Source organism: Nelumbo lutea, chromosome 1 (genome assembly GCF_056320005.1).
Source record: "Nelumbo lutea isolate HS-2025 chromosome 1, American lotus-T2T, whole genome shotgun sequence".
NCBI classification, from domain to species: Eukaryota; Viridiplantae; Streptophyta; class Magnoliopsida; order Proteales; family Nelumbonaceae; genus Nelumbo; species Nelumbo lutea.
In genome coordinates, this window is record NC_142684.1 from 62,230,013 (window position 1) to 62,255,817 (window position 25,805).

The 25,805-nt window shown below is 37.2% G+C and overlaps 1 protein-coding gene across 2 annotated transcripts; it reads right to left on the reverse strand.

Annotated features, from left to right (window-relative positions):
• Positions 1–13,058: 13,058 nt before the first annotated feature.
• LOC148874862 (zinc finger protein CONSTANS-LIKE 9-like) lies at positions 13,059–24,260 on the reverse strand. Of its 2 annotated transcripts, XM_088965595.1 has the most exons (7): positions 23,863–24,151; positions 23,525–23,747; positions 21,793–22,557; positions 17,634–17,861; positions 13,986–14,296; positions 13,696–13,827; positions 13,059–13,612 (listed from the first exon to the last, which is right to left on the reverse strand). In XM_088965595.1, the coding sequence occupies exons 3-6, from the start codon at positions 22,378–22,380 to the stop codon at positions 13,698–13,700; spliced, it is 1,257 nt and encodes a 418-aa protein (XP_088821721.1). In that variant the 5' UTR covers positions 22,381–22,557; positions 23,525–23,747; positions 23,863–24,151; the 3' UTR covers positions 13,059–13,612; positions 13,696–13,697. The 2 variants fall into 2 exon arrangements, with proteins under 2 accessions (XP_088821721.1, XP_088821720.1); XM_088965594.1 differs by lacking the exon at positions 23,525–23,747 and having other exon boundaries at positions 23,863–24,260.
• Positions 24,261–25,805: the final 1,545 nt, after the last annotated feature.

A 25,805-nucleotide genomic window follows, 5' to 3' on the forward strand; every position in this document is an offset into this window, starting at 1 on the left:
GGCAAGTTCAAACTACCTCTGTATTGGGTTGTCCAGGGAGGCGATGATGTAACACCGGGCAAGGGAGGTTTTCTTCTCCCATTCCTAATAGTCCCTCCTACGGGCCTCAGAAGCCCTATCACCCGGATGCTCCAGGGTAAAATTCTTTGTACCTTTGTCCAGCTTTTCAGAAGCTAGGACCAGCATAAGGTTCCTGTACCAATCGGCATAGTTTGGGCCCTTCAACTTGTTGTCATCAAGCAATTTTGCAAATGATCCATTTTCCATTTTCTGATAAAAGAGCAAACATCAGTCCACAACCATATTTGATTCATGCTCATTTTATAGATATGGATTTAATCTACGTTCCATTTCCATTTATTCATCTTTGAGATTTCTCTCCTTTCTCAGTAACGGAGACTATGGGTTGTCTCTAGAAATATGGGAAATCACATAAGGTGCATAGATCCAACTGTTTCAGCTGCATAACCCCACCACCTTTCTGTGAAGGATCATATCCACTCATCAAATGAGTTTTCCCTTTGGCCTCTGTCAGACAAGGTTCAGAGCCGTTTTCAGGTAAACCTTTCTGTCCAGTGAGTGCTTATCCATCATATTCGTGAACGCCAAGGTACTGTGAGAGAGTTTCCATTTTCTGGTGAAGCCCCTCCCACATCGGTCTATGACGCCTCTATCATCTTATGAAACACTTAGACAAGCCCAACAGCAAATGGATAGCCCATTTTCCGGTGTGTTTCCTCATTACAGAAGGACCCATCCTCATGCTAATGATGGAAGGCCTTTAGAGAGTTCATCATATGAATCTCCCTATCACATGCACTCATATTAGCTGGAGGGAACAGTTAATTACGCCCTAGTTCTAATTTTAGGTCAAACCAAAGTGACTCCCACTGACTTTCATAAAGCCAAATTTCGGTGGGCCTAAATCGGCTAGGGTTCCACACGTGACCTCTTGATGAGGTGTGGGGCCCACCACTGAGGGAGGTCATCCAATGACCAAAAGGGACACCATGGCAATGATGTGCATTCAGCCATGGTGTGCGCAAGAGCCACTGTCGATTGAGCATGGGCCAAGCACTTATGGCCCATGTACATAGCACATCACACATCCATACATCTTATGTAGGGATAAATTGATCCAATCAATTAATCATCTGTAAGGCCCATTTGAAGCCCATTTTAAATCTATAATATTAACCATTAATATTATCTAGGTATATGGGTCGAATGGTTCAGTCCATATAGCTTTATGTGATAAGGGGGCCTTTAGCAATTTTAACTATTTAAAATTGGGCCTTTACATGTTGGGCCGAATTAACCATTTAATTAAATATCAATCCTCATGCCCATTAGTGGGAAAATTAGGGCTGACTTTCAGCCTTGATTAAACCCTAGATTCGGTCCAAACAGTTTGAACCAATCTTGGTTCAAGTGGGTCTAGGGTTTGATCTTTAATTAAATCTTTAATTCAAGAAAATAATCTGAAATTAAATACTGATAAAAGAAAATCAAGAATCAGTCAAACAGGGCTGTTCACACAATCCATCCTGCAAAATAGAGGTTAGATCACAATTTGCAGTTTCTTAAACTATAAATCGCAGATTGTAATTCTCCCATCTGCGAAATCTCCTTCTCTACGAAATCTCCTTTTTTACGCTGCCATCTTCGATCCAAAAATAAAAATAAATAGAAATCCTATTTCTATTAATGATTACATCAGATCGAATACCTATACATTTAGTCTCAAAATATATATATATATATATATATATATATATATATATATATATATATATATATATATTTTACAGGCCAAATGTAACAAAATATTTCAAAAATTACAAAATCGCACGTTCCCTGCGCAAATCAAGATTTCGATCTCCTCTTGTACGAACAGCCCATAAATCAAGAAAATCTTGAACAACTGTTCTAAATAATAATCATATTTATATAAAATTAATTTCAGATTATTCGCCCATTAATTTTGGGAACAAATTTCCCAAAACCCATATATGCGCAAATCGGGTAGAACACCTTCTGCCCATTTGCGCAAGTTTAGATCTGAAACAAATTGGTTCAAGATTTGAACCATGGCTCTGATTCCACTGAAGGGATAAGAGATCCATCGTATGGACGCCCAAAGATTGTGGAATAAGGGGGCGAATTTCAAAAAAAAATTCTCTCCCTTCAACCGGGAATCGCATTCCCTATTTAGAAAATCATATTTTCAATGATCATTCTTGAACCATAAACTGAACCAGATCTGAACCAAAAGAAGTAGGAGAGGATTATACCTGATACAAAGAAATAGTATCCCCCAATGAAGGTGTTCACGCCCAAGGAAGGATCCAAAGACTGCTCCCACTGAAGATGGTGCAATGCAGGATGGAGCAGAATCAGTAGTGTTCTTCTCCAAGAACTTTGTCCTTCGCAAGAATCAGCAGGATGGCACGTGAGCACAACTTCCTATCAATTCTTTCTCAAAGAACTGATGTCAAGATCGAATCTTGACTTCTCCCACAACTGGATATCGATCTGGCAAACAGGGGCGGCAAGAACAGGGAGGCCGCAAGAAAGAATTCTGCAGGGTTGCTAAATTCTTTCTTCTTTCTGATTTCAGCACTGAAGAGGATCTGATTGTGTGTCTTCTAAAGGCTGCAGCCCCCTCCTTCTTTTGTTAACCTAAAAGATCAGCTCCTAATCCAATTAGGAGCTGCTTATCCAAATCATATTTGGATCAGCCTTCTCTTTAGGTGATAAGGATAAACCCTTATCTTATCTAAAGATTAGATCAGCTTTCTCCTAATCTCATTAGGAGGTTTCTAGATCTGAATCACATTCAGATCTAGACTCTCTGAGTGGATAGGGTCAAGATGACCCTATCCTATCTGCTAATCCATCTCAGAACTCGCCCCATAATTAACTAATTAAATAGCCCAGTTCGAAATGAGCTTTAGGCCCATTAAGCTTATGTGCTTACTTAACCTTCTTAACTGCTGCCCAGTTGGGCTTCCTTGTATGGCGTGGGATCCAATCATTGATCTACACATCAGCCACATGGGTTCGGCCCAGCCTTTGTTACAAGGCCTGGCCGAATACACTGTTATGGACAGTGCACCCCCTGAAACCCATCAAATGGGCTCTATGGGCCCAACACTTACCCTAAGTGGTCCCTGGGCCAAGCCACCTTATAACACCTAGGGGCTGTGGGCAGATGCAAGATTAGCCCACCAGGCATTATTCTCAATGGTCTTACACTTAACCTCTCAGCCCATAATGATCATACACTACCCGACAAGACAGGACCTCTCCCTTGGCTGCAAGGAATAGTATTGCACTCTCTACTTGTATGGATCCCGGGAATTAAAACATTTTTTTGCAAACTTTTTAGAAACCATTATATATATACTTTTATATCTCATATAAAATATATTTTGCAAAACAAATCTCAATGATTGAAATCAGCTGCCGGCAGTCTTGGTTTCCATCAATGAGAGTCATCCCCGATCATTACCTTTGTCTGGCAAAGGGGTTGATCCTATCACTATGATCACCCACTCAGATGAATTCTCAAACTGTCCCAACATACCCAGGTTTTGACCCCCACTAAGGATCTCACTAATTGATACATCAAAGATAGCCCAATCCAACACCTAGTGCGGTATCATAATTGAGTCTAGGGGTCAGGTGTAACTTTCCAATTTTTCCCATCAATCTCCAAGGTCCAGGGCAATACTGAAAATCTGATCTAGTTCATAGATTCAATTAATCCTACACTATATGTGCCTAGGGTCTCACCCTAGCAGCTGAGATAAGCCACCCCAACCGACTTGGTGGCACCATAGTGTCAGCCTTGTCAGGATAGGTCTCCCCAGACCGACCCACTGGCTGTGAACATTCTAAACTAACACGAGTCTCATTAAGTGTCCAGTTTAAGGGGATTACATAGAAACATACCAAGGGAACATGAATCAAATATGCACTTTTATTCATTTACAATAAACTCATAGAGTACATCATTCTGACTGAAGCTAAGGGCATACAAAACTGTCCAACAGGGAGATGGGAGTGATGCCGATTGGTTACAACATTGCTTGGCTTCTTTCCTCAATCGGTGAACTGTATTTTCGATCTTAGGATCGTATTGGAGTTCACCTACACGAGAAGAATGAGGCATAAACCAAGCAAAAGGAATAAATCTTATTTAGGAGACCAATCCTCGGCACCAGTGCCAAAATTTGGTGGGTGTCGAATCCAACCAAAAATAAAAATCTTGCTCAAATTAAGTATTTTTGTATATAGTGATGAGTAAGGTCATCTCCTTAGGGATTGGGTTGATTTATTTCCAAGAAAATGAAGTAGAGGGTTGTTATAAAGATAAGGAAAAGAAAATACAGTAAAATAAAATAAAATAAAGGTTTATTCCATAGAAGGTAGCATCCAGTTGAAGGGATAAGTTCAGCTTTGATTCTTACAATTGATCATCGATGCAAGGATGAATTCAAGTGCTTATGAGTAAATTGGTTATAGCTACTAACAAGCTCTAATAGCCAATCTCTACTTGTATTTTTGGCAATCAAAACAAGCTCTTTGGTTGTTTCTCTTATTAATAGACAGCCCTAAACAAGCTCTTAGGGTTTAATCTATTAACAACATTAAGAATTGGAGAGACCCAATTCTGGTCAACGACCACACAAGCTCGGTTCTTTTAAACCAGATTATATATCTCCATAACATGAACCGAAAACTTGTCCATAATCGGTTTATGTTATTTGCCATAAAGATTAAATCTAACAAACATATACGAATTTGATGATCTAATCGGTAATAGGTTATTTTATCGATTGAAAAATATATAAATACTCATAAACATTGAAACTAAAATAAAATCAATTAGATCTCACAATTTTGTAGAACCAAAGCTTCCTTAACCTTCATCCAGAAAATAAAATCTAATCGAACTTCATGGAGAGATCGCAGCATCCAGATGGAGAGGACGAATTATGCTTCCTTCCTTCACTTCTTCTCTCCTTGATTGAGTTATTTCGACTGCTAGAAAGTCCAATTTCCTAATGGGATAATGCTTAATTTAAATCTAATCTTATCCTTATCTCTAAATAGAAATTCTTAACTAAGATGGACTTTGACTTTCTTTTTTTTTAGAAGCACGACAAGAAATAGACTCTATTAAAACTGTTGGTGACTCACACCTCCAACTCAGTCGAATCCTACTAGGATTGATGGGGCCCACTTCTTGCATGCTGAAATCATGCTGGTCTTCTCCCATCATGTTGGGGCTATGCTGTAAGCTCCTTTCAGTTTTTTTCCAAAATTGTGATTTTCTAAATAAAACACAATAAAATCCATTAATTAACTTACTAATTAAATAAGAAAAAATACAAATAATATGGAAATTACACACACTATCAGCCTATCATCCGCAAACTAGTGAACAAGCAGAAGTGTCAAATCGAGAGATCAAGTCCATCCTTTAAAAGACGGTCATTGCAAGCAGAAAAGATTCGAGTTCGTGCTTGGATGATGCGCTGTGGGCGTATAGGACTGCATATAAGATGCCCATTGGTATGTCGCCTTATCGGTTGGTGTTTGGGAAACCATGCCACCTTCAGTTGAGTTAGAACATAAGGCTTATTGGGCTATCAAGAGTTTCAACATGAAGATGGATGAAAGTGGAGAAAACAAGAAGTTGCAACTATAAGAGTAAGAAGAAATTCACAATGATGCTTATGAAAGTGCAAGGATTTACAAGGAAAAGACAAAGGCTTTTCATGACAAAATGATCTCTAGGAAGGAGTTTAAAGTTGGTCAAAAATTCATTTACCATTCATGGCTTTGTTTGTTTCCAGGTAAGTTGCATTCTCATTGGATTGGACCTTTTGTTGTTACTAATGTTTTTCCTCATAGTGTGGTTGAAATTCAAAGCTTAGCAACTTCCAAAGTGTTCAAGGTGAATAGCCATAGACTTAAAAAGTTCTATGAAGGTTTTCAAGTAGAGAATGTGGAACAATTAGACCTTAAGGATCCGATTTATACTGATTGAAAAAGGGAAGCAACCCAAAGGGAAGTTTGTTTTTTCTTTCTCTTCTTATTTTCGTATTTATATTTTAGTTATTGTTGCCTTTTCTTTGCATTTCACCTTACACTGAGGACAATGTAAGTTTTAAGTGTGGGGGAGGGGATTTAGGTGGTGTTTTAAATTTGTTTTCCAAAAAAAAAAGTTATGTTCTTTATTTTTGTGGTTTTCAACGATTTTTGGTTGTGTATGCCATGAGCATGATTCAATTTAGCTTGAAAAGTTCATAACATGATTGAATAAGTAATCTTTCAACTTAGAATTAATTAGTCTAGTTATTTTCCTTGAGAATGGTAGTGACTAAATTTAGTAGACAAAAGCTGGTGAGATTTTGAGCCTTTAAACTGACACATCCATATCAGTCTCACTATTTTCCTTCATGTGAGATATTCTTCCATGGATTTGTTTCTCTAGAAATTGCCTTGATTTCCTTCGAGGTCATATTGACACAGGCATGCATGAACATGATTAAGGCCCTTTTGTTATAAGCTACATATGCCAAATAGCCTACCTTGTAATAAATTACTCCCTTTGTTGAACCCCTTTGAGCATTATTGGCCTTTGTCGTTTATTGTGAACCCATGTTACAAGTTTTAAACCCGAAAAAAAATGCCTTTACCCAAGCCGTAGAGCTAGTGGAGCATTGTTCATCATTATGATATGTATGGGTGTGCAAGAAACGAGTGTGGGGGTGTCTGGATTTGGGATGTGGTTATGACTGATGAAATGAAACATGTTTTCATTCTCAACTCGTGAGTTCTAGTGTTGATGTAATTTGTTCTTTAAAAAAAATACAGCAAAAAGAAAAAATCAAGTAAAGAAGAAAGGAAGTGATGGAGGAAATTGCTTTCAATGTTACAAACTATCCATGTTCCTCCTAAAATTCCAAGAAAGGGGTCTACTTATATATGCAAAGGTGGAAGCTGTTACGAAGGATTACTCCCTACTGCAAACGAAAAGTGTTCCTTTGAATGATCTCTTTTTCAATGCAGGATGGTTTCAATGTATTAAAGCAAAATTGAAGAAGTTGCTGAATGGAATGATTGGTTTTACAAGTCTTATACATTCGAGCTTTACTTGATTCATTTTTGCTCCACTAATTTCGATGGCTTTTGAGCTACATTCCCAAATATTTCCTGCCTTGATCCTAAACCCCGCTATAACCCTTGAAAAGTCCTTTTGATTTGTGTTATGCATGTGATCCTAGTGGTGGAGAATGAGAAGATATGAAAGCCTACATATTTAGTTTATTCCATCTTCAAGTGAAAATGCTTACTAAGTAATTGAAAGTTGTTTAATAATGTTTGTTCATGATGTGTTATGAGTTTTGAAGAGCTTGGTTGTTCTTTGTTGATGGCGTTGTAACCTTGGTGTTTTTGGGAAAATGAATTCGAGTTTTGCCCGAGGACGAACAAAAGTTAAGTGTGGGTGAATTTGATAAGAATGCATTCTCCCTCAATGTTTAATCTTTTATACTTATTTGGTGCCTAAATGTACTCATTATTCTTATATTTTAATTTAAGATGCAAGTGGAGGCGTTAAGTGAAAAACGAAGCTAATTGGGCTATTTTGGACAGTTTCGGCATCGCTTCGTAATCTGGGCATAACTCTCTCATCTGAGCTTCAGTTGAGATTATTCAAGATGCTTTGGAAGGACAAGAAAATGTTCTACAACTTTCATGTTTCGAGTTTTGAGAGATACTGGCTGCATCAAGGTCGAAATCGGGTTTGAAGTAGCTGCACCTGCACTGTTGACGTTCTGGAAACTTTCCTTAGTTTACAAGTTTTCATATGCGGAAATCACCACTTTCCTATTTACATTAGGACTCTATTTCCTTAACTAGTCACATTTGGATATTGTTATTGAGAATTTTTAGGAGATTTTGTAGGCTTCTATTGGGGAATGGGAAGTATAGAGAGGGAAGAATCATCAGACTTGAGGGAATGCCTCTCTCCTCTCTTCTCTAATTTTTCCTTGATTTTTTCATCATGACCCTGTGTGGCTAAATTGTGAAACTTGGTCGAAGGAAACAGAAGCCTTAGATTCAACAAAATTGTGAGATCTAAATTGTTTTTACTGTTTAATTTATGCTTTGAGTATCGGATGTTCTTCTATGCTTATGTTCATGATTGCTTCGTTTAATTGCTAAGAGACCTACTAGTTTATTATTCGTTGCAATTTACTGCTTTGTTAGATATCAAATCCATAATTGTTTGATCCCTCTAACTTGAGAAGCAACTGAGATTTAATGATTTGCTGTGTCAGAAATTATTAGATCTTAGGAAGAACGCTCGACTAAATTAAATACAACCGCTTGTGCTTGTATTGTTTAGTTCCATCGATCTCTCTAATTCTTAAGGTTACTACTAGATCAAATCTTCAGCACTTGTTTTGAGTTATTTAGTAGTAAGGGTTAAGTAGATCACTTGTTTTCTAATTAACTATAACTAAGGAGAGATAAGAATATAGTTCCAACGGTGAATATTCAAAGTGTGAATTGATATATTTTTGCATCGATGAGCAATGGTAGAATTCTGATGGTGAATGTTGATTTAGACCAAGGTTTGTTCTTTTGATTAATTTTGATATTTCAATTTGAATTGTTCCTTATTTGTTTTATTTTTATTTGTTTTCATTATACTCAAAACCCCCATCCTTGTTCATGTAGCATAAAACTGGGCTAGATACTCTCTGTGGGAACGATCCTTACTCACACTACTACATGCATTTGTAGGAGTATAGGTTCTATTATTGGCTGCCTACGACAACACACAACCCTATGTGGCATTTGGCCACGTCTTTCGATGGCGTAGGTTCCACGTGGCTCTGGGTTCATCGCACGTGGGTCGCGAATGGGCTCGCAAGTCATGGGTTCGTCGCACATTTAGCGGGTTGTGAGTTTATCGCGCATTCAGACATGTGTAGGGGCCCTGTCCTGGGTTCGGCCATGATTTCCTATGGTTTGGGCACCGAGTGAGCTCGGTAAACCACGGGTTTATCGCGGTTTTTGTGATACATATTGTGAGCTTATCGTAAAACTTGTGGTGCATTGCGGGTTCATCGTAGCAAGAAGATTGGCTGTGGGTTGTTCGCATGCAACCTTATGGAGTTAGTTTTGGTGTTTGGTGTTCTCTGAGGGTCTAAGCGAACACTGTATACTAGCAACTTTTTTGGCATTTCAAGGGATTTTGAAGGATCGAGGCCCCATTTGGCATGTCTTTTCATGCAGGTTGTTAGCTTTTTTGAAGCCTAGCAACTCGTATTTTGGCATTTTTCAATTTAGTTGGGAAAAGATCTAGTCATTGAAAGCCGCAGCCCCGAAAAGACACAGAAAGCCCATTTCAGGCTATTTTTGGGAAGCTCCAAATGGAGCTTTTCGTCTTTTTTTTTTTTCAATTCGTCTTTGCATGGACAAACATGCCTTACCAGTCTTTAAACTACTAAGATCTAGATGCAAAAGCTCACATCGTCTTTTGACTGTTAGAACTTCCAAAGGATCTTTCAAAAAAATTTACCAAATGGCCCCAAAGAAAGCGAGAGGTCTTACAAGAAAGATAGCAGAAAATGAGCAGATAATTTGATTCTTTTTTTCTTGTTGCATCACACAAAGAAAAGGGAAAATTCCCGATTAGTACCATGTACTTTGGCTCGAGTGACAATTTGGTCCCCGAACTTTAATGCAACCATCAAGTACTCGAACTTTCAAAATGTGACGATTCAGTACATGAACTTTCAAAATGTGATAATCCAATACCTTCTATTAACCAGTTCATTAATCAGCCGTTAAGTGACATTTGAAAAGTCAAAAATGCCTTTGAATGCCATCTAATTCTCTTTATCAACCGTCCAAACATTGTCCAAAAACTAAACAGTCCTAAATCCTAGCTTCTTCTATTCAAAAACATTGGTGATTATTTAGAAGAATCTAGAATTTGGGACTGTTCATTTTATTGTCAATGTTTGGATGGTTGATAAAAATAATTAGATGGCATTCTTAGGGCATTATTGACTTTTGAAATGTCACTTAACATTTTGAAAGTTTGAGTATTGAATTGTCGCATTTTAAAGTACAGTGACCAAATTTTCATTCGAAACAAAGTACAGGTACTGATCAGGAATTTTCTAAAAAAACAAAAGTTTTTAGTAAAATTTAAATTTACTTCTATGTGAACCCCACCCTCACTTTCATCTTGTTTTGTATGTTATTTGCTTTCTCGGGTTGCTAAAGTGCACAATCATCCAACCCTAACAATCTGAATCTTTACCTACTTTTGGTAGGAAAGTTCATAAGCATTTTGTATATTATCCTTTTTCCAAGGTTTTGAAAGCATCAAATTTGATACAATGAATACAGGCCATACACAGGTTTTGATGTTGACATCACATGGATCTGATGGAATAGCCCTCTCTTTTGGTGTTGTTTTACCCATACCAACATGTATCGATGAGAAGTGTTTTCATCAAGGGATGTTCATTCCATTTCAACTACAAAATTGAAAAACAAAAAAAAAATGATTATTAAAAGGGTCACTTACTAAAACACCCATATAGTTTTATGAATTTATCAAAACCTATCATATAGCTTGTGTTTTACGAAAACATTTCTTATAGTTTGTAATCAATTTATTTAATCAACCTTTCATTAGATGAAAGTCAAAACTGAAAGTTTTAACACTAACATCAATTATATAAATTTAATGAAAAGAAACTAAAAACAAAAATGTTATTTTTGCCCCTAATAAAACACAGACAACCACTCTATTTTTTTTTCTAATTGGTCAATTTTGATTTCTATACAAATAAATGTTAGGGGTACTTTTGGAATAAACAGCCATGGATCAATACCCCTAGAACATTTTCCACTCAATTTAGGGGTACTTTTGGAAAAAACAACATGGGTACATGACCTGAAACATTTTTCACTTAATTTAGGTGATCGTGTTACTATTTTCATATGACAAAACAAGTAGTTGTTAATAAAAGGTCGATTAAGTAAATAGGTTGCAAACTATAAGGAGTGTTTTAGTATAATGTGGACTATAGGGTAGGCTTAAGTAAATCTGTGAAACTATAGGGGTGTTCTAGTAAATGACCCTTATTAAAATCAATATTTTTAAGTATTTAATGGAATTGATATTGATTCACCTAAAACATCTTGATCCTGTCTAGGGGTGCTCATTAAAAACCAAAAAAAAAAATTGAAATGAATCCAAGAAACTGAAGTATCACTTACCCTTATTAAAATCAATATTTTTAAGTATTTAGTGGAATTTTCCTACTATGCCCTCAAGTATGCTAAATCTAATCATTCCACCATATCCATTGGTTTACATTATCATAATATGTATCTTTAAAATTGCCATGCAATACTAGAGATATCGATATTTTAAGCCACTCTTCCCTTAAATCTTATTGAATTGGTTTAGAGAACCAGTAGTCCAATACAAGGTTCAAAGTATCGATGCTGGTCGATACGCCAATAGGGCATATCGGACAGCATCGGTCCTTTTTTTTTAACTTTCACTTTTTTTCGATTTTGGTTCAAAGGGGCCAGTTTAAGTCCCAACTACCCTCTGAACCAAGCCCTAACCTGATACAACCCCTGTAGGGACATATCGAAAAGGGACCCATATGATATAGGCCGATACGTAACGATTTTTTGAACCTTGGTCCAATAACTTCACTTTCTTGGGGTAATCATTAGCTTTCGCTTTATTAAAGTGGCATCTCACATCACTTGATTTTAAGTGTTCAAACATTTAGGCATGTAGTTATCCATTATAGCTTCCTGTCAATCTTCACAAAGAAAATGCGTAGATTGCTAAAGATATAATATTGAGTTCAATTAAGATGCATTTATCAATATTTATTGCACAGTAGATCAAGATTTCAATCAATCACCTTAAAAAACTTCACATGGTCTATTTTTCATTGATTTATATTTGACAAGTTTATTTTAAATATTTTATTAAGTGTATTTACTATCTGACTTTAATTGTTTAACAACATTAAAGAAATATTCAACTTCACATGGTATACTTTTCATTTATTCACATTTCACAAGATATATTCTTTTAAGATTTAATAGGGTGTCTCCAACTTTAACAACATTAAAGAAGTCAATTGTGACGTGATCTTCTATCGTTGGTCCATATTAAATGCTTTAAAGTATAATCTGTCCACCATAAATTTTGCCTACATTTTAGATACAGTTGTAATTGCAAACAAGGGAAATTGAAAGCCATTGGTATTTGACAAATACACACAAACAATAAGGCCCTGTTCTTTTGCACCATAAAAGATAGGGGAAGTTAGTCAACCTGCATTCTTTTGCAGACTGTAAGGGTCAACGAAAATGCATCTTACATTGGATAAATTTTTAAATTCTCTCTCCCGCTCCTCCAACAAGTGTCATCCTTTTCACAGGTGTATAAATCAGGGCTTATTCATTTCATCTTAACTCTATTTTAACTTTAAGATAAAATTGGATGTTTGTTTACTCTCATCTCTTATAAGTGCAATCATACAACTTTTTGTTTTCCAATGATACTCCCAAAAAGATACACAAAAACTCTCATATATAAAGTCAAAATGAATATTTGATCATTTTCAAATTTTAAAATTCAGAACAAAATTCTCTACATTCGGAGTTCAAAGAAAAGAAAAATTCATTAATATCAATATACCCCTCTTAATGTAATTATTACCCTCAAAAGTTCAAAGGAAAGAAAAATTCACCAATACCAATATACCCCTCTTAATATAATTATTGCACTTTCAGATGTAGGATTAAAATGCCCCTACCAGCAACACAACCCATAGGTAAAAGTGATATCAAAAGAAATGGTTAGTGCAAAAGAACTTTTTTTTTTTGATAAATTAACTGCATTTACCTGGGAAAGTCTTAACTGCATTTGCATTTACCTAGATAAACATGTTACTGGCAAAAGAAGGAAACCTAAATTTTAAGAATCCTATATATTCAGGGCCCCTTCCTTCAAGGTCCTGAACTCCCAATTAAAACTTAAGACCAAAAAGCTACAAAACCAGTTTGAACTCCCAGTTAAAACCAAAAAGTTACAAAACCAGTTTGTCCTCTTTCTTTCCTCCCTCTTTACAGTAATATCTACATGGTCCCCCTTGCATGAAATGATAAAAACAAATCTGTCTTTCGCCTTCAATGACGTATATAGAAGATCCTGTGCTACATATCTCAGATAATAAATAAAATAAAATAACCATGAAAAACCCGCAGCCGAGGTACCGTCACACATCTTGCTATGGTGTAACAGCCGAAATCCTGGCCAATGAGAAGTGACGAGAAGAAGGAAAACATTGGGGAAAAAAGGTAATTACAACCCTTAGATTTCAAGTCGTATAGAAGCAAGAGCAGTTTCAGTGTCTTTTGTCGGAATAAACATTGCCACTGGCTCGTGATGAAAGGCTGAAACTTATTTATCTCTTAGTTTCAAAGCCCGTCATTAACATCCGCCTGTTTATTATCTCACCACCTCGACCTGTGACAACAAAACAATTCGTCATTACATAAAGCCAGGGGGGATCGGTATCTCTTTCTTTCAGGGTATGGTTTGATATGTACTCTTAGTAGCTTCTGGTTTGGCATAGTGGGTCGTAATCATATGCATCACCAGCCTTAACAAATCGCCCTTTCACACGCCTTCTTACATCAGCCCTTGCCTTGCGAGAAGCATACCTTATTTTCTTCTCAAACCTGTTTGACAGAGATTCATGAAATATCTATCTCTTCATATTCTTGAATTTTTTGTACCTATGTTCTTGTTCCATAGAAAATGTGTATAAATTCTAAACCAAATTTTATCGAACAAGAAAACATATGCATGAAAATTAAGCCCTATTTACAACACTTACTGCCGTATCTTCTTCTTTGCCTTATAGCGCATGACAGCACTGTCTCTGCTAGTTGATGGAAATGAATTCTCAGCGCAGGGAGGATGCCATGGTGGCTCACCCATAAGAAGTGCTCGGGACACTCCACAATCTTGGTAGTCTCCACCACTACTTTCTCCAGTCATGCCAGAAAATGAAATTGAGAGTCCAGAATGAGCTTGCCTAGGTGGATAATAAAGGTTTGGTTCAGTTTTTGCACTCATCATGGAATCAGCAGATGCCGCATTGCTGCAAGTAGGCTGCATTGCCTGTATCTTTCCAACTGACGTCCCCTGGGAAAGAACATAGATGTCCATTCCATAAGTTCATTTTACATTTAATACCATCTCATAAACAGTGCTAATCCATTATTAGTTTCCATGACATGATTGCCTATTTCTTTTTATATTCTAAAAGATGATAAATTGCACTAACCCTGTTTGCAAACTATAAATTAGACCCGAGAAGTAGAAATCTAATCTTCTCAAAAACATTATTATCATAGTTGTTATGACATTATAGGCAACTCTAGGCGACAGTGAAGTGCTTAGTCACCAAGTGTCATATACCAATCACCATCCTTGTAAATTTAAAATAAAAATAACAATTCTCTTTATTAATAACATTAAGCTTCCTTCAAAATATGGCAAATCTATAAAATATAATGGTATGTTAAATATATTAGTTTCAATGTTTAAAAAGTCACTATAATAATAAGTATTTAATAAAGCAATTTTAAATCAAGTTAGCAACTAAAGAAGGCTATAATTATGCATAATAAAAATCTATGTTAGAGAATATGGAAAGAGAAAAAGAACAAAGGCTAGAATTACTTCAATATGTCTCTTGCACTTGTAAATGGGATAATTTTTGTCTAGAATTAAGTCTATAGCTATGGGAGGATTGGGGGCTACTAACCAGTGCTACCAAGTTGCAGTAACCCTTCTATAAATTTCAGTCATGTTTGTACCCAACTCAATGCTAATTCAATCAATTCAATTAATTTAGACTCCTGTTATAGTAATTTCAACATCTCCCGTATAATTATTTATCTGTGACTGAAAATGTACATATGACAAAAAAAGTATGCAAGAATGCACCTACCAAGTCTTAACTGTATAGTTTAAACATTTTGTTAGTACTATTCACAAGGCAATGTTACCAAGTCAGTGGACTTGAAGAGTTGACTAAGTTCAAACAGTGGTAGGGTTGTAGTTAAAAATAAAACCTTTTTTTTTGCTGTTTCATGCCCTTTTTAATGATACTCTTTACCAATAAAAGTCTAAAAACAAAGTTATTAGCTAAAATCAAGTCTCTGTTCCTTGAACATTGATTCTATAAATACAATCTTCTGGCAAGATGTCCAATCTGCAACCAACAAAGCATGGTGTGTCACCAGAGCTATATCTAATAATAATTAGAGGAAGCTTTGTAGTTTCCTCCTTTTCTGGCTTGCATGTCATAAAATGAAAGTCATGCATCAGGCCTAAAATATTACCATGCATTTGATATGTTACCAATCAAAATAAAGTTGCAAGTATTATCCCAATTTGGTCATGGATACAACTTAAGGAAAAAGTCTCATAAATGTCACCCAGAAAACGTAATATTAGCTTTTCTTCCTTTCCTGTTAAAGAAGTATGGAGCGCTCCAGTCACCCCAAAAGTAAGGGCTTTTTGTTGGGAAGTGGTTCTCCAAAAAATAAATACCTTGGAAGTGCTTCAAAGAAAGAGACCAAATTTGTGCTGTCACCCCATGTCTGTAGCCTTTGCTTGAGGAATGGTGAGACGGTGAATCACCTATTAATTTCTTGTCCTTTTAGTGCTCTAATTTGGGGTTGGTTCTCCTCTCTCTTTAAGTATAGGTGGACTCCTCCCACAAGCGTAGTGGATTTATTTCACCCTAGCTTTTTCCGACAACCAAAGAAGAAAGGAAGGGTGATGTGGAGAACAAGGGCAGCTATCTTGTGGGCAGTGTGGGAAGAGAGAAATAATAGGATTTTCCAAGGGAAAGAAAAATCAGCTCCCGAAGTTATTGAAGGGATCACCATCAAGGCAGTACATTGGACAAAAATTCTTGAACTGTTCAAGGATGTCTCTATAGACGGATTTGTTTAGAGGCTGGAGTGTTTTAGCAAGGTCTTCTACTTCATCACCTACCATACAAGCAGTTTGGTCCCCTCCTATGCAGTGTAATGTCAAACTGAACTTTGATGGCAGCTCTATTGGGAACCCCAGACCTTCTGGAATAGGGGGTGTGTTTAGAGATGTGGAAGGAAAAACCCTAGCTTTGTATTCTGGTCCAATAGGTTTGGGGGACTCGCTTAGAGCTGAAGTATTGGCTCTTTCTCTCTCTCTCTCTCTCTCTCTCTCTCTCTCTCTCGCCATATCTCCTTTACTTTTCTCTTTGTTTTCTGGCACAGGGCAAATAGTAAAGCATTTTATTTACCATTCACAAAAAAAAAGAAAAAAAAAACTTTTTAAGAATAAATATGTAAAGCAATCTCTTTTCAGATATTATTACATTTAGATATATTCACACAGTTCTATTACATTTAGAGGATACAAAAGCAAACTGTTATTCAAAGTCTGAAGCCACACTCAAATCTGTTTTGCTTTCTCAGAGATCAGAGTTCAGTTTTACCAAACGCCACATATGACTCTTAATATCCAATTAGGATTTAGGGAAACTAACTCATGTAGTATGTAAAACCAACCCCTAGTCTTACTAAAAGACTACTAGTGACTCAAATAATCAGAAATAGCAACTGAAGATTTAAGACAATGACCCTAATATCCATAAATAAAAAAAATACAAAAATCCCAGATTTGACTAATCTGCTTCTAAATTACTGGTTTTCTTTCTTGGGGTTTTGTGGAGATGAAAAAGTTACTTTTCACTGCAAATATTTAGTGCCCAAACAACTCAGAATATGCATCCAATAGAGTTTCAGGTTTAGATTTATCCATTTTGACCTCAAGTTATTTGTCAATTCATGCTTTCATGGCTCACCATCAATTTCTTAGTTTGAATTTGATTAATAATGTATTGTGAAATAGATACAATAAAAAGATCTCAACCTCCAGAAACAAGTTCAGTCAACGTTTTCTTAAGAAAATATCTTAAGCTACAAGAAAAAGATCCAATGGAATGTCCGAACCTACCTAAAGTTTCTAAATAAAAACAGTATAATCTAATCAATGTGTTATTTTCATTTTTACAATACACCTATCTGTGCCCCTATCTGATACATCCATATTCAGGTTCAGGTTAGCAGAGGAGTTGTCAAGGTTCAGGTTAGATTTAGATTACATGTGCAGACCTTGCTAAATATCTTCCTTAGATCTATATGCACTATATTATCTTACCCAGCCACCCACCCCCAGGTGTCTTTTCGTCAAAAAAGACCCCACCCTGCTCCATTGAGTAGAGTCAGGGTCTAGTCCAGTCAAGTCAAAATGGACCTGACATGTACCACACTATTGACATACTTAACTGTCAAGAAAGCATGGAACCTGATATGCACCCAATAATTTTGAAGCTCCTTTACAAACATCAACAGTCATAATAAATAACAGTATACAAGAAGAAAAAATGCAATACTATAGAAGAATGGGTTGTGGAGAGAACCTCTGCTACAAAATCATCTTGATAGTTGGAATCAGCACCAGAAATGTCCTTTATTCCAAACAGATTGTCAAGCCCGCCATTTTCAAAGAGCTGCTCTGATTGATTTTGGGATATGCCAAAAAGCTCTTCATAGTTCTCGAAATTTAAGTCAACATCAGAGACACTGAAATCTTCACAAAGATCATCACCTTCACCAAGTCCTAGGTCCTTTGTTCCAGGACAGCTTAGCTGCAAGGATAGGAGAAGGATTTCCACATTTACTTAAGAAAAACAGGGATATAAAACTTTTTTGAGTACAATTGGAAGGTAACTAGATTATTCCCTACTTTTTGTCTCATTTACTAAACAGAGTCATCATTCTATGCAATAAAGATAAATTCATAAGAATTTTGCACACACATTTACCTTAACCATGTACAGAAAAAGGAAGCTATCATAACCTTGTAGCATAAAAGAGATAAAGCCAACTGTAAAACATGATCACAGGTTTAGCAACAAGCCACTCCACAGCATGTAAGATGCCCATTGCAAAATCTGGAGGGAAGCTACTCCAGGTTAAGTTCAATTCTTAAAATTTTAAATAACTGTAAGTGCACAAGAATTGTCAACAAAATTAATATTTTGAGCTTCAGGAGATTCTTCTTCAGAAAGTGACTGAGATAGGAAATGGAAGTAGTGCCTGTGAAATTGACTCACAAGTACAGTCTAAATAGAATGTAAAATCTGACCACATGTGCAATGTATTGATATATTATGAGAAACCTTATTAAAACAATTTTGTTTGCAATGTATGCAGCATAAATATGTAGTAAGTTGGTTTATTTAAAACATTAAAAGCACAAAAATTGTTAAAAATTAGAGACATGCAGTATATAATTGTCCACCTAAATAAAGCAGTTATTTTCTGGCACATGGATACAATATGATATCAGACATCATCTAATTTCAAAAATGGAGTGTCCTTGTTACATTGTAGGGAATATTCAACTTACTTGCTAGGAGATGGTGTTATATTTCAATAATTGGATATTTGATGGCTCTTTTCTTTTAAATCAGGCTTATACTTGTTCAAATATCATAATAAAGTTGTTAGGAACTGCCTAACCCAGGGACTCTTTCGAGGGAGCCTGCCTCCTGAATGAGAGAGAGAGAGAGAGAGAGAAAGAGAGATTGTATTCCCAAATTGATAATCCCCTCCTAGCTTCCTTTCCTTATTTATATACTGCTGTTACAATTCTGTTATACCCACCTCTCCACTTGTCCAGTTTGTTAGTTAGTTTGTTCTAGTGGTTGGCTATTAGTTACATTCTTTAAAGGCTGGCATGGCCTTTTCTTATACACTTGTATTCCTTTTATTTGTGTCTCAACAGTCCCTCCTCCCTTGAAAGCGACATTGCCCTCAAGGTCAAGATGTGGAAATCTATTCTGTAAATCCAAGTAAGGTTCCAGAGTTGCATCCTCAATTGGGAGACCTGACCATACCACCACCAATGCCTCTGGTTCGATGTGATTCCCTTTGCGTATCCACCTGAAATCTGTTCCTTAGGTTCTTGGAAAATCACTAAGAACTTCTGAAGTAGCTGCTGTAGTTGTGTGCAGCCTTCTTCAGATCTGCTTCCTTGGGCTAGAATGGAGTCGTTCCCGTGGGAGTCTATCTGCATTAATATGATGTGGGTTGGGTCTGCTGCCTGTTTCCTTAGGGAGGCGAGACTAATGGGTCCTGGACCCTTGGACAGCTGCCCTTGAATATGCACCTGTGAGTTGCCCACTTGAAAATCCATGGTGAGGCGGGCCCAATCACATATCACCGGCCCTAGTTGCCTTAACCATTGGACTCCGAGAACTACATCTACTCCACTAATTTCCAGGGGGTGTAGATCTACCTCGAACTCATGTCCTTGTATCTTCATCTTTAAGTCTGTGCACGTACTATCGCACACCAGGTTGCTCCCATCAGCTACGTGCACCCGAAAGGCTATACATGGTTGGACCGGAATCCCTAGTTGTCTGACCAATGTTTGGGTAATGAAATTGAAAGTGCTGCTATTGTCTATCAAAACTAACACATGGCGTCCTTGTACCAGTCTGGTTACTCTCATAGTTTGAGAAGAAGCAAGACCGATCAAGGCTTGCAGGGATACTTCCGGGTATTCCTTTGTCCATTGCCTCCATTCTTGGTTGTCCATTGGCTCTTCAATGTCTGTTGATTTCTCGACATATTCGGTTTCAGGTTGAAGGAAGAAAACTTGAAGGATCTTACAACGATGGCCTAGCCCGAATTTGTCTTCACATGCATAACAAAGGCCCTTTTCTCGTCGGGCTTGCATCTCAGCCCAAGTTAACCTCTTGGCTGAGCCGGGGCCTAAACCAGAGTTGGCGTCCTTGCCTGTGATTCCTACTCCTGATCTGGGCTCCGGTTTACCCAAGATACCTGGTTTTGGGTTTGGTATACCTGTTATGATCACAGCTCCTAGAGATTGATTAATCCTTCTTGCCCGATTCAGTTTGTCTTCATGTAGTCGAGCTAATGCTACTGCTTCAAGAACAGTGGTGGGCTGCATGGCTTTTACCTCCAGCCGCAATTCTTCCCCGAGTCCACCAACAAAACTGCCAACAAGCGCGTTTTCTAGCCAACCTTGCACACGCACAGCTAATCTTTCGAACGCCATCTGATAATCTTGGACAGAGCTGGTCTGTTATAGCTTAGCGAGGCTTTCATCATAGTTCTCAAAGGCCGAGACTCCAAATCACATGGTTAAGGCGTCGGTGAAATCTACCCATGCGGCTCTTGGGTGCCGTCGCCGGTACCACTGGTGCCAGACGATCGCGTCTCCTTCCAGGTGTGCAGAAGTTAATGAGACACGATCAGGTCCCTGTGTGTCATGGTAATCAAAGTATCTTTCTGTTCACAGAAGACAGGATGTGGGATCTCCCCCTGCAAAGATGGGAAACTCGATTCTTGTTGTTCTTGATCCGCTTCGATGACTGGTGTCACTGCGCTCTTCCGGGTTCGACGCAGGTGGTGCCTATGCCAGTTGTTCAAGCAAGGATGCAAATTCTTTGATTTCTTTCACGTCAACCACTATTCTTTGCATTTCTCCTTCCATGATCTTGTCTTTGTTCTCCATAGAAGATGACCTTGTGCTTGGCATCTTGGCTCTGATACCAACTTGTTAGGAACTGCCTAACTCAAGGACTCTTTCGAGGGAGCCTGCCTCCTGAATGAGAGAGAGAGAGATTGATGGATAGATAGAGAGAGAGAGAAAGAGAGATTGTATTCCCAAATCGATAATCCCCTCCTAGCTTCCTTTCCTTATTTATATACTGCTGTTACAATTCTGTTATACCCGCCTCTCCACTTGTCTAGTTTGTTAGTTAGTTTGTTCTAGTGGTTGGCTGTTAGTTACATTCTTTAAAGGCTGGCGTGGCCTTTTCTTGTACACTTGTATTCCCTTTATTTGTGTCTCAACAAAAGTACCAAGTAGCCATTTATCCACATGCCAATAGTGACACCAGGTAGCATTGTTTCGTTAAGCTAAGCTTTTAGTTGTTGAAATATCATAAGCTAAACACCAACTAGCTTTTTATTCAAATGTCATTCAGAAGTCTGAATGATATTGGTTTCTGTGCTGTGAATGCAGTTGCAAAGAAGCAACAACATCGGCATGCATTGCATTATGAAAAAGAGTAAATCTAGGTAAGACCCTAAGTATAATGCAGTTTCACATGCATGGAAAGGGCTGTCCAAATCATTTAATGAAAACACAGTAAAATACCACTCATGAGGAGGAAAAAGAATTTAATTGAGGAAGAGATTTCCCCATGTAAAGTCCATTATGTCTTAAATAAGTAAAAGTATATAAACGTAAGCATTTAATCGATAGGATAATTTAGGGAGAGAACAGGAAAACATAGAACAATCCAAAAAAAAAAATCTAGGAAAAGATATGGATATCCAATCAGTCCCAAAAATTTAGCATGGGAAACCTCTCATGTTGAACCAATTGAATAATGGGTCCCATTCCACAGGATGTCTGCAATGCACATCTGTATGTAAAAGTTCGATTGTCCATGCAGCACATGTTTTGGGACCTGAGGCCTCCAAATTCCAAAGTTGTTGCACCTTTTAGATAATAGATATTCCAAAGCTGTAAATCACCTTTGGTGTGGTTGAACCCATGGAACCAGGCAGCTGATCTACATCATAAGGAATGGGGTTTGGAGCAGGCACTGAAGATGATCCCATCAAAATTCCAAATTTATCCATATTTTCCAGCTCATTCAGTATATTGTCACCAGCAAGGTCAATCATGCTGTTATCTTCAGGAGTCCCCCAACGGTTACTGATACTGTTGTCATCAATGCTCATTAAACCCAATTCTTGCTCGCAGTTAGAATTGTCTATAGAAGGGGAATCAATGATAGATGACCAGATCCTAGAAAGCTCTGCTGCTGAAGGACAGCCAGAGTAACAGTTGATTGTTTGCCTTTTATGTGCTGAACCCAAGGTAGAGCTCCCATGCCCATTCCAATCACAACTTTGGCAAAGTGAGATTTTCTCTTCAACACATCTAACTATGGCAGACTGGGAATTGCATCTTTCACACAATAGAGACCTTGAATGACGTCTTGATAAGGCATTGGCAGAATGAACATTTCGATCACAGGACAAGCATAAGCAAGCAGCATCAGATCTGCAGTATACCATGGATCTTTGTTCCCCACAGAAATCGCAAAGCTGACCCATGTTTCAGTGACTCCTTTCCCTAGGAACAGAGCTAACCAACCAAAGGGGAAGCCTGAATAGGGTCTACACTTCAAAAAGTGTGTTACCAGGATAATAACTATTTCACTGAAATAGGCTGTCTGAAAGAACCACAATCCTGCTGAATGTGTCTACAACCTTCTAAATTTAGTAATAACCCTGTAACAAGAGAAAACAGTTTGCAGAAAACAAAAGAAAATGGTATCAGTATAAAGAACAAAAACAAGAGGATGAAACTTTAAATGCTGACAATTTACAGTTGTAGAGTTATATTTTATTGTTTAAAAGGAGGTACAAAAAATAAAGATTGATTGATGACTATTTTCATCTATGTTAAGAGAAAATTGTTGTCTACACACTTTTCCAGGCAACAACACTCCAAAAAATGTAACCAAACACTCCGATCAAGAAAATGGCAAATGAACTACCCTCAGAGAAGTTGTATTGATATGATACATGCAGTCATGCATTATCTTTACCCATTAACAAAGTTCATGAATGCTTCGAAAAAATTTTGTATAAAAAATTGTCGAGCATCATCGATCTTAGAAATGGGGGAGAGGGTACAAACAAGAATCTTTCTTAACATAAAAAGGAAAGGTAGTTGGAGGAGGAGACGAGAGAGAAAAATAGACCAGAAAACTGCTATTTATAAAAGACTCGATGGAAGTCAAGATCTTCGAACAATTGTATTTAAACGCAACCATACCCTTCTCTTACCCCGATAGAAATTTTTAAACCAAATATACGAGAATACTGGGAATAAAGGATAAAAGAGATCCGGTTCTTCTCAAAGCGAAAAAAAAAAAAAAAAAAGGAAGAATTTAATTAATGGATTCTTTCTTAAATGTAAGGAAACTGAAAATTTCTCCCTCAAAAGCTCTTCTTTAATTGTTTATCATTAGAACAAAAGATTAGATATTGCACACAAGCTGACGGTTCAAAGCCACCCTGAAACTGAAAAACTCAAACAAGAAAAAGAAAAAAAGCCGACAAGGACTTCAACTACATAGTTTACATTGTTGGCCTATCAAAATTCATACTTGAAAACTTGAGGTTTAACAGAATTCCCTCAGATCACAAGAAAACCATCACAGTTGATCAACAACTTCTCGAGAAAGCTTACATCAGAATCTCCTCCTTCAGTAATTCCAGTAAATCATAAATACAACAAGCAGAGAAACTGTTCGCCTGAAACTCCGAAATATTTTCCCAAGAAAAATGTGCACGGTACACCGCACACCTCAAAAATGAAACAACAACTTGTCACACGGTTTCCTCGTCGTCGAACAAACCAAAAATCGGATGAAACAAAGAAAGGAATTATGTGCCGATGAGAATTCGAACTCCTTAATTAAAAAAAAAAAAATTGAAAAAAGAAACCATCAACTCCGTTCTAAAAATTGAAGAAAAAACGAAGAATATCGAAAATGTAAAAAACAATACTAGAATTGAGAGAATTACCTTAAAAGAGAAGCCAAAGCGTGAGATTGGAACGAAAACAGAGAGAAACACCTGCAATGACGGGAACAGAATGGGGAGAACAGGAGCTCGGAAGGTTACGAAGCTTTGTTGCAAAGAATTTTTGCATAAAACCTGGAAGAAGAAGAAGAAGAAGAAATCGTCCAGAGATTCTCGGAGGTCTGGTGTGGTGTGGTGTGTCGTGGTGGAGGAACTTGGGATAAAAGTGCAAGCAGGCAAGGCCCACCTTTTTCTTCCTGTAAAGTTAGGCTTTACTTTACTTTAGGCCCCCCCTTCCCTTTTTCCCTTTGTTGGAAATAAAATAATAGGAAAAGCGAGTCACAAGTCACAACACAGGCCACACCACTTGAGATTAATTTTTTTCTTTTATTCTTCCGGATAAGCGTTTTTTTGTAAGTAAATATTATATATTAAGTTATTCACAACACAACACAGGCCACACCACGGAAACCAACGCAGCGAGAGTTCAGACCTGCTACCAATCTTCCGCTCCCAACAAATCCAATTAACCACTCCAGCCGTACATTGGGAACATTTTCCCATGGATATACACTGATGAATGGGTTTGTTGGGAAATGTAGGGAGTGCATGGTAGCAGATCCCCACCCACGGACACAGAGAGACTGACTGACTAGCGAGCGTGTCATCGTCATCGATGGGAAACTATTATTTAATATTTATTATATTAGAGATCAGCCTGCCTACCCCTGGTTTTGGAAAAACAAATGCATATGAGATGAGATGAGACCGCCTCCAAATCCCACGTTTTGCCCTTTTTGCGCTTTTCACCTTTATTTGGCCACTTGTCCCCCGAATACACTGTACAGTGTATAGTATTGCCGGTCTATGGAAATTAGGGATGAACGAGGGCCGGCCGGTTGGTGGTCTGGCCCTGGCCCGGGCTTTGTTGGACAGGGCCCCGAGCCCTCAGGGCCACAGCCCACCCGGAGACCCAGCCTCCCCCGCAATCTTGGATCTGCTGGTTGTGTCCTACTCCCATGTCCCATGACTCCCATCCATGCAATGTATCCAATTAAACGTGGGCAAATATCATCCCGGTCATGTGCTTGAACTTAAACAGTCCTCATAGCTCTTGTAGCAGTGCATCGGAAATATCTTCCAATAAAAAAAAAATAGAGATCTTGATTTTTAGTGTTCAGTCCACATCAGAATTGGGAAATTATTTTCTCAAATGTATTTATTCCCAGCTGCTCTATAAATAATGAAAGTTTTTTGGATTAAAATTATTCTTTATTTTTTATTCGACAAAGGGTATAAAAATTATTTTATTGTATTTTTAATGGCTACTAAAATGTCCATATTTGTGTATTTAGTCTATCTCTAATTATAAGGTTGAAAATGTAACTTCAATTATTACTTTCCATTTCATTTAATTCTTTCTCATTAAGTCTTGTACTTAAGGTATTAACTCCCATTTTCTCTTATTAAATCTTATATTTAATTTATTTTTCATTAGTAAATACTACTAATTAGATCTATGTCAATATTTTTAACAATATAAACTCATATATTTTAAAACTGACTCAAAAACTGAACCATAATTAAGAAATAAAAATGAAATACATCATTTAAGACCGACCAAAAATGAAATAATTTGAAGTATACATTTTTTATTTAACTCAATAGATTAAATCAAGTTTTTTTTCTAAATAATAACCAATTTTATGGATCATACATTATTTGATATGAGTTTTGTTTTTTGTTTCTCTAGTGGAGGTAACTACTATCTGAAGGCCATACAGATTTTATGAATAATGCATGCCCCCACTAATTAAAGGTCCTCAATATGTCACTACATGAAAATATGTATTTACATATTTTGTATGTAGGTATATAGTCATGTTGGGTTTAGATCGGCCTCAAGCTACTTAACCCAACTTGAAAATTTAAAAACATAAAAAAAA